This window comes from Chelonoidis abingdonii, chromosome 9 (genome assembly GCF_003597395.2).
Source record: "Chelonoidis abingdonii isolate Lonesome George chromosome 9, CheloAbing_2.0, whole genome shotgun sequence".
Lineage (NCBI taxonomy): Eukaryota > Metazoa > Chordata > Testudines > Testudinidae > Chelonoidis > Chelonoidis abingdonii.
Window position 1 is genome coordinate 16,964,897 of NC_133777.1, and position 9,214 is coordinate 16,974,110.

General features: G+C 37.3%; 1 protein-coding gene across 2 annotated transcripts in view; it reads right to left on the minus strand.

The window, feature by feature from the left end:
- The window catches only part of IQCK (IQ motif containing K), an 87,875-nt gene extending 78,667 nt beyond the window's left edge, over window positions 1-9,208 (minus strand). For both annotated transcript variants that reach the window (XM_032800174.2, XM_032800175.2), the window contains exons 1-4: window positions 9,111-9,208; window positions 6,455-6,510; window positions 4,951-5,089; window positions 280-377 (exon numbers count right to left, since the gene is read on the minus strand). In XM_032800174.2, coding sequence (XP_032656065.1) covers window positions 280-377; window positions 4,951-5,089; window positions 6,455-6,510; window positions 9,111-9,159 — 342 coding nt within the window. In that variant the 5' untranslated portion in view covers window positions 9,160-9,208. The remainder of the gene's footprint in view (window positions 1-279; window positions 378-4,950; window positions 5,090-6,454; window positions 6,511-9,110) is intronic.
- Between the last annotated feature and the right edge of the window lie 6 nt (window positions 9,209-9,214).

Consider the following 9,214-nt stretch of genomic DNA (forward strand, 5'->3'; position numbering starts at 1 on the left):
CTCTCTTTCTTCAACTGAGTGCCCCTTGGTGTTAATTAGAAAGGAGACCCCTCCTGCTTGATAGCTAGCTGGGCTAGATACAATGTGAAAAGGCATAATGTAGGGGTTGTCATATTGATCGGGTTTATGAAGTACACTACTCAAAACTAACTCAGTTTAAAAATGACATACATTATTTTATTATAGTCAGTTTGTAAAAGACAAAATAATAAAATCTAGATAGTGAATTAAAAAAACCTTTAGAATCCTAAAACAGCATCTTGAAAACTAAGAACTGACCTCAAAACACTTTTCCTTCTTTGCTTGATGCAGAAGTTCAGCCATTCCCGGCAGAAGTACTGGAAATATGTAATATTCCAAATATTCTCGAGGAGAACCTGGACAAGACAATATTTTTTTTCATTAACAGATTGAATTTAGTCTAGAGAAAGAGGAACATTAATCTGAAATAAATCAAATTGCATTAATTTTAATTGGTATCATCTCATCTTGTTCTAAAACACAGATTCTTTCAATTTAGATAGTCACAGATTTCATTCTTCTTAAGTCACAAAGAATACATCAACTTGAATAAGTTTCAAACTGAGCGCTTTCTCCTCCCCTCCCCGTGAAGGATATACACCCATTATTGGTTTGCTTTTCCTTAGAACTGGAGTAACATTAGTCAGTCACAAAATTCAACTTCTAGGCATCAGGAGAAGGGCCAGATCTCCTTTTCACAGGCTTTGCCATCATGAATAAACCCCTCCAGGAACAACAGAAACAAACAAAATTGTCATCAGAGCTCAATCAATGTGTGGCTCCTGATCTGCCAACAAGCAGAACTGCTAGGTGATCTGATGTTTTGCTTCTCACCTAGATTGCCAGTCCTGTGGCCTTAGAAGAGAGAGACTGAAATGGGATTTGGACTTTGATTTCCAGCTTGGCAGATATAACACTTAACTTTAGACAACAAAGCCAGTTCATGATTGTGCTCCTTGAAACAGAAAGTATATGCATGTTCAAATATAGGGGAGAATTTCAAGAGTGAAATTTTCAAAAGCACGCAGTGTTGATCTAACTCTGCTCTCAGTGAAATCAATGATAAAGATCCCATTAACTTCAATAAGCACAGAGTTAGGTCCATGACAGGTACTTTTGAAAATACAGGCTTCAATCTTTAAGGTGAAAAAAAGTTAACTCAAAAGACCAAAATTACAACATGATTACCTTTCAAATTACATGGTCCAGTGTATATAAATGCACAGACATTTGTTTTAATCAGGTGAATCTCTGCCATGGATTAATCTGGATTTATGCCACTGTAATTCCATCACCTTCATTGGAATTACTCCAGATTTACACTGGTTTAGCTAAGAGCAGACTATGATCCATTTTTTCTTCTGACTTTTATGATCTCAAAGTTAGATAAATTAAACAAGAAAGCCATTTCTAAGAAGCATTTCAGTACAATGTATGTAAGTAATTTCACACACAAAAAATCCTGATTAACTACATAACAACTAAACAAGTTTTACTCTTATCCATGCCATGTGTGATAGTAATAATTATTTTAATAATTTAAGTGTATCCTGTTTGTTTAGCGATGGTGCTGTTAATAGTCTTAATTGGCTGCATATTTTATGGACAAACTAGACACAAATTGGGTACCTTTAATGCCCATCTTGGAAATGGAACCAAATACATTCCAAATTCCAAAGGCTAGAATTTTTAGTGTGCCTAAGGCTTTGTGTGTCCAAACGACACTGAGTTTCAATGAGATTTGGGCATTTAACTCTTTTGCTTCTTTGAAAATCGTAATCTAGACACCAAAGTCACTGAGAAAAGTGAACTCTTTTCAAGATTCAGATTTGTCTGTACTAAAGACCTTAAGAAGAAATATTATGGAGCACTGTACATTATAAAACAAATTTACATCGGGTGTGGAACAATTTTTATTAGTCATCAAATCAGAGGGATTCAGAAATCAGCACAGAACTTTTTTGAGGGGTGGGGGAGGTAGGGTGACCAGACAGCAAATATGAAAAATCAGGATGGGGGTGGGGAGTAATAGGCACCTATATAAGAAAAAGACCCCAAAATTGGGACTGTCCCTATAAAAGCGGGCCATCTGGTCACCCTGGAGGTGCCCTAACCAGCTGAAATGCTGTCCTCAGTCAAGATTCTCAGCTGCTGTTGCAGTAAATATTCCTGTCTCAATGTGGCAAATACAGATTAATTACTAAAAGGGTGGTCTCCTGGCAATGCATATCTGGAGCAAAGGCTTTGTTCATTGCTTCACATCCTTAATCCAGTTCAGACACCGCTTGAAAATGTTTCTAATTGGAAGGGCACCCTATATAAAAGCCTATGATATTACTGTTTCTCACTGCCAGCAATGGAAAACAATGAAGAGAAGAAAGAGAAGAAACATAGAAAAGGAGGTGAAGAAAGGTGATAAGCTGAAAGACAATATAAAGGCTAAAGAGAAGAACATCTAAAGGAAAACACTGTTACAGGTTCTATGTGAATTTCAGAAAGTTGAAACCAGACTAATAAAAATAGAAGAAGAAAAATTCAGAGTCTGAACACAGATGGAAAAGAAACTGATGGGCAAAGGACTATATTTTGAAAGGAATTTTCAGACTCAACTATATAGTTATCTTACTGAAACTAATTCGACCTTAAGATTAGAAGGGAAAAATACTTGCCTTTCTTCTGTTGTAATTAGAGCTGTCAATTAATCGCTGTTAACTCAAAAACATTAATCACGATTAATTGCAGTTTTAACTGTGCTGTTAAACAACAGAATTCCAGTTGAAATTTATTAATTTTTTTTGATATTTTCCTAAATTTTCAAATATATTAATTTCAAATACAACACAGTATACAAAGTAGAGAGAGCTCACTTTATAGTGTTATTTTTTCTTACAAATATTTGCACTGTAAAAATAATAAAAGAAATAGTATTTTTCAGTTCACCTCATACAAGTACTTTATGGTGAAAGTGCAACTTACAAATGTAGAGTTTTTTGTTATGTAACTGTACTCAAAAACTAAATGTAAAACTTCAGAGCCTACAAAGCCACTCAGTTCTACTTCTTGTTCAGCCAGTCTCTAAGACAAACAAGTTTGTTTACATCTACGGGAGATACTGCTGCCTGCTTCTTACAATGTCACCTGAAAGTGAGAACAGGCGTTCTCATTGCAATGCTGGCTACAAAAGTGCCAAGTATTTACGTGTCAGATGTGCTAAACATTTGTATATCTCTTCATGCTTTGGCCACGCTTCCATGCTGATAATGTTCATTAAAAAAATGTGTTCATTAAATTTGTGACTGAACTCACTGGGGGAGAACTGTATGTCTCTTGTTCTGTTTTACCTGCATTCTGCCATCCATTTCATATTATAGCAGTCTTGGATGATGACACAGCACGTTTCTTTTAAGAACATTTTCACAGCAAATTTGACAAAACACAAAGAAGGTGCCAATGTGAGATTTCTAAAGACAGCTACATCACTCGACCCAAAGTTTAAGAATCTGAAGTGCTGTCCAAAAACCTCAGAAAGATCAGGTGTAGACTGAGCATGCTTTTAGAAGTCTTAAAAGAACAACACTCTGATGCGGAAACTACAGAACCTGAACCACCAAAAAAGAAAATCAATCTTCTGCTGGTGGCATCTGACTCAAAGGATGAAAATGAAAATGCGTCAGTCTACATTGTTTTGGATTGCTTTGATTATCGAGCAGAACCCATTATCAGCATGGACTCGTGTCCTCTGGAATGATGATTGAAGCATGAAGAGACATATGAATCTTTAGTGCATCTGGCGCATAAATATCTTGCAATGCTGGCTACACCAATACCACGAGAATGCCTGTTCTCACTTTCAGGTGATATTGTAAACAAGAAGCGGGCAGTGTTATCTTCTGCAAATGTACATAAACTTGTTCAGCCAATCGCTCAGATGAACAAGTAGGACTGAGTGCACTTGTAGGCTCTAAAGTTTTACATGGTTTTGCTTTTGAATGCAGTTATTTTTTGTACATAATTCTACATTTGTAAGTTAAACTTTCATGGCAAAGAGATTGCACTACAGTACTTGTATGTGGTGAACTGAAAAATACTATGACTAGTTTTTTACAGTGCAAATATTTGTAATAAAAAATATGAAGTAAGCACTATATACTTTGTAGTCTGTGTTGTAACTGAAATCAATATCTGAAAATGTAGAAAATATCCAAAACTATTTAAATAAATGGTATTCTATTATTGTTTAACAGTGCAGTTAACTGCGTGACAGCCCTAGTTGTAATATAAACAGCTGAATAAAAAGTCACTATTCAGTGTTGGAAAATTGTCCTTAATAGATTTGTACAACTATACATTAAGCCCTTAATCCTACAAATAAATGCATTGTTATAGATTTCTAATGCCTGCAGAGTATATCAATATGACTCTGCAAGGACACATGGGCCCAAAGTGGGGTATGTGTCTGAAGTACTGGGAACCAGTCATGAGAATCTCAAATAAAAAAAGACGTGTGGAAATTCTTAATTTATAGTTTTAAATAATCACAGCAGGGTGTACCCTAATATGCTAGTATGCGCACTCTCTCAAAGGTAGGATAGCTTTTCAGGATAGCCCAACATACTGTGGGGCATCTCTTATTTCAGATCTTCTGTGCAGAAACTTGCTAGAACATACAAAGTGGTATGGAAGGCAGTGTACATGCTAAATTATTTTTTGGCCCAGGAGGACCCCTTTCATATAAATCCAGACATTCTTTTTCAGGTCTTTGTCTATGGTCAGTAATATTAGCCATATATAGCTCTGTCCCACCTTGATGTACTGTATCAAGAGACCATATCCTCTGTACCATGCACAGGTTGCCTGTACTCACAAGACTTTCTTTACATCCTTTCTGTTCCTTACCAACTAAATATATTCTTTCAGACCATTACTTACATGTTTTTGGATTAGGTGCTGCTGGAAGCAGAGCGAGTGCAGGTAAGGAAGATATTTTTTGGGCAATGGAACATTCAGTAGAAGCGGAGTATAATTGTTTTGTATGTAAAGGCTGCAAAATTTCTGTATCCAAAGAAACCTGTTAAAAATAAACATACTTTACAAATATCTCATCCAGATTGTCTTCCCTTCATAATTATATTTCAGGTAAATTGAGTGTGAGAGGAAATACAAGTTTTGTAAAAAAGGAATTTACAAAAAGTAAAATATTAGCTGATTTCAATATTTGGGCTGAACAGTTTCTATTTTTATGAATACTTTATATGGAGAGAGAATTCTGTTGAGGGGGGAGGAAGCTAGACTCCAGTGCACTAAAAATATCCAAATGTAGGAGGCTATGCATATGAAAGGCTAGGACAGTTGTCTTAAAAAGGGCACTGTCAAGGGATTTTCACAATTCAAAAATGCGATTTACTCACTGTCAATAAATAATACCCCTCTGGAAACTAAAATTGAAATATTTTCCTTACTAACACTTTTTCTTTTCAATTGCTTGCATACACTACTTGCCTTTGTATCCTGGAATTCTTTTTGTTGTTTAAGAAACAAAAAACACAAATATTGTACAGTACCGTGTTAAACATAAACAATAAAGGGAAAGTTTTAAAAAAGAGAATAAGTTAAAAAAACTTTTTGTGCTTGTTTAATTTAAATTAAGACAGTTAAATGCAGCATTTTTCTTCTACATAGTAAAGTTTCAAAGCTGTATTAAGTCAATGTTCAGTTGTAAACTTTTGAAAGAACAACCATAATGCTTTGTTCAGAGTTACAAGCATTGCAGACTTCTGAACAACCTCCATTCCCAAGCTGTTTGTAACTCTGAGGTTCTATGGTAGTAGACCTGAATCTGGTCCACTTTTTGTAACTTTTTTTTTTAAATATGGAAGGAGGAGAAAAAAAAAAAACAGCTTCCCAAACTGAGGGATTCATCACAAAGTATACGAAATTCCAAACTCACCACCAGGTAATACACCAACAATAAATGTGAGGATCTGTGTGTCTTTGCAATAGCAAGAGTTTGAGAATGGCACATGTGTGAAATCAGAGCATCAGTCTTCTACTCTGCCTACTTGCCTCATTCTTGAGATCAGGGAGAGTATTGAAATATGCAGGAATCCAGTGAACAAGATGCTTGCGTATTTCAATATCCTGCCTATTCATAAGAAGGAAGCAGACAGGCAGAGCAGAGGGACAACGCAATGTGCAAACCAAAACACAGCTGGTAATCTAAATTTAGGTATAGCAGCCTTACCAAAATATCTTTAAAGAATAGCAGTGATTTCTGGAATATTGCATTTGACACTTAAGAGAAATTTGAAATACATAGTCACACATTCATTGAATGAATCTGGAGATATTTTTGATACCTAATCTTCCCCTTTAGAAATTGATGCACCTTTTCAGACATACCATGTACAGATTTTTTTGCTTAAACTGTACTCACAGAATCCTGTTTTGATTCAGGACTATACGGAAATGGAGGCTGCTCTGCTTCGTACTCTAAAAGAAGACAAAACCCAGCATCACACCAAATGCCAAAAGGACTTTATAACTATTTTTCTGAAAACATACAAACAAATATTACTTATTAAAAGCTACTTTCATTTGTAGAAATTATAAACTGTGTATGATAAGCAAATACTGAACACAAAATCTAAGTTATTAAAATGAGAGAACTTCTGAGTCACTTGTCTTGGAGAATCAAGGTCAATATTTTCAGTGCTATAGGAAGCCTTTCTTGAAAATAGGCTTTTTGTATTAAGTAAGCAACTTGGCATAGTTTAAGACTATAAAATGTTTGTTAAATAAAATGAGGATGCTTGCATAAAATTAATAATCCTTTTCACTTATATGCAATAGTGCTTCTCAAATGAGGCTCTTTATACAGGGGTCCCCGCTATACATCTCCCTCTTATCAGTCGCTTTGCGTAACAGTTGCTTATCAATAGGGGAACATGTTCCGATTCACACTGGTCCCAATCCGCATATCTGTCGTTTCATTTTTTGTGTGGTTTTCTTTGGGTGCTTCCCCCAGCGTTCAAGAGGTGCTGGGAGGGAAGGGGATGGGGAACACTTGGAGGAGGGGGTGTAACTGGGTGGGAAGAGGCGGGATGGGAGTAGAGGGGAGACAGGAGGAGGCAGGGCAGGCCATTATTTCTTATGGGGGAAAAATTCCCCAGTATCTGTTGCCCTTTACGAGACCGCAACCCCAACATATACCAGGGACCCACTGTAAACAATTAAACTCCTGTGAGGTAGCTAACTATTATCATCTACAGTTTATAAAGGAAAACATGGAAGTGCAGAGAGGTTATGTGATCTTTGCAAACTATTCAGTGAATCAGCAAAAAACAGAACCCAGGAGTCCTGAATCCTGACCATATGTGGTGACCATTAGACAATAGTTCCACCTATCCCAAGTGCAGAATGTTGCTAATACATATTAAAGGCAGAAACCACTCAGGTGTTCTGCTCTCACTATATGTACAGATCTCCTACTGATGTCAATGATAGATTTGCAAAGGTATGGGGCTGGACCCAACTCTCACTGAAATAAAACAGAATCCTTCAGTTAACTTCATTGGTCTTGGATCTGCCACATGGAGAGCAACAGAGTGTAGTTAAGATCCACCAAGAAGAAATTTTGCTCCTTATGAAATTAAATTTGAAAATAAGGAATAAAGGGCCACTGTAAGGGATTTCAGTGGTTCTCTAACTGTGAAGTTCTGACAAATCTCAAGATTTCTACACATAAACCATTCAAATCTTTCCACAAGTTTATTTCATTCATATAGTAGGAATATATGGATCTGAGAAGCAAAGCTGAAATCTTACAGAATATTATCTTAATAAAATATTTGGCATTATATCTCCAGTACCTAAGTTTACACTACAATTGTAAATACATGGCACGGTATCTTGACATTAAAACTAATGCTTAAGCAGTTAGTCAACATCACCAGAAACCCAAAATGGAATTATAGACTTAAACCCTGATCCAGCATTCTTTAGTAACTAGCTTTGAAGGGGATTATGGGAAGAAGCTGCAGTCTTCCCTCATACTACACAATTCAGGATGAGGGCCTTAGATGCAAAACATACCTGCGGCCACTCAACCTACCATTTTTATAGTAATGTGCCTTAACTGGCATTATGGCCTCCATCAATGGTATGCATCCACTGATTCAGTCAAGTTAAGTTAGGTGACATTTTATTCTAGGATTAAAAATGGCCATTTCATATACAGCACTCATCACACTGTACAGCACTATAAATACTAAATAAATAAATAGATAACTTTAGGTACAATCAAATGACTGGTGGTGTGGGCTCCTCAACTTCCTGAATATTCCTAGTGGCCACAGCTGCTGCTGCAGATGCTGGGGAATGACCAAGACAAAGGCTTCTATTGTTGAAATTGAAAACAAGGCTTATTAATTTTGTGTTAATTAAACTTGCAATATCATTGTCTATCTGCTTTTATGAGGCAATAAACTGATTCCCTTGTGATAAACCAGAAGGCTGGATTCAATTGGGAAGCAGATTACTCTGACACAAAAGGCGATGACATTAGCACTTCATTCTAGGTGTAATAAATTGGAGACCTTCACCAGCGCATGATACCAGGCTATATTTCTAATCAGAGTGCCCGGTGACAATTTAAATCACAAGATCAATATTTTATTAAATATATTTGAACCTTTTGTCCTGCATCTGTGAACAATGTGTTTCTTTTAGACTTCTGAACCGGCTGCAGTGTTTTGTTTGCAAAGCTGGGTCAATCTAATGTTTATGTTTCAAAGGGAGACCCCAATGGCCAGTTCTTTGCAACCCTGCTGAGCCAGACTCTCCCCCGGAGAGGGATCTGAACGCAAAAAACCAGGAGCGAGACAGTTTCAATGGTTGAAATTGACAGACAAAAGCCTCCGACCCCAGAGGGAGAGAAACTGACCTACAGTGAACCCGCATCCCTAGCTCGGAGCAGCTCTGAAGGGGGAGTCCCCCCAGCCCAGGGAGGGAGGCTTGGGGGAGTCTCCACTTATCCCCAGGGGGAGCTGGGGGAGCCCCGCCAGAGGGGTGACGGGGGGGGTGTCTCTCACCAGCACAGATTTGCTCCCAGAGCGTCTTTGGTCCCTGGGCTACAGCCATGGAGGGGCGCAGTTACCAAGCAACCCCCAAGCCGCAGGCGAAGATTACCCAGAGC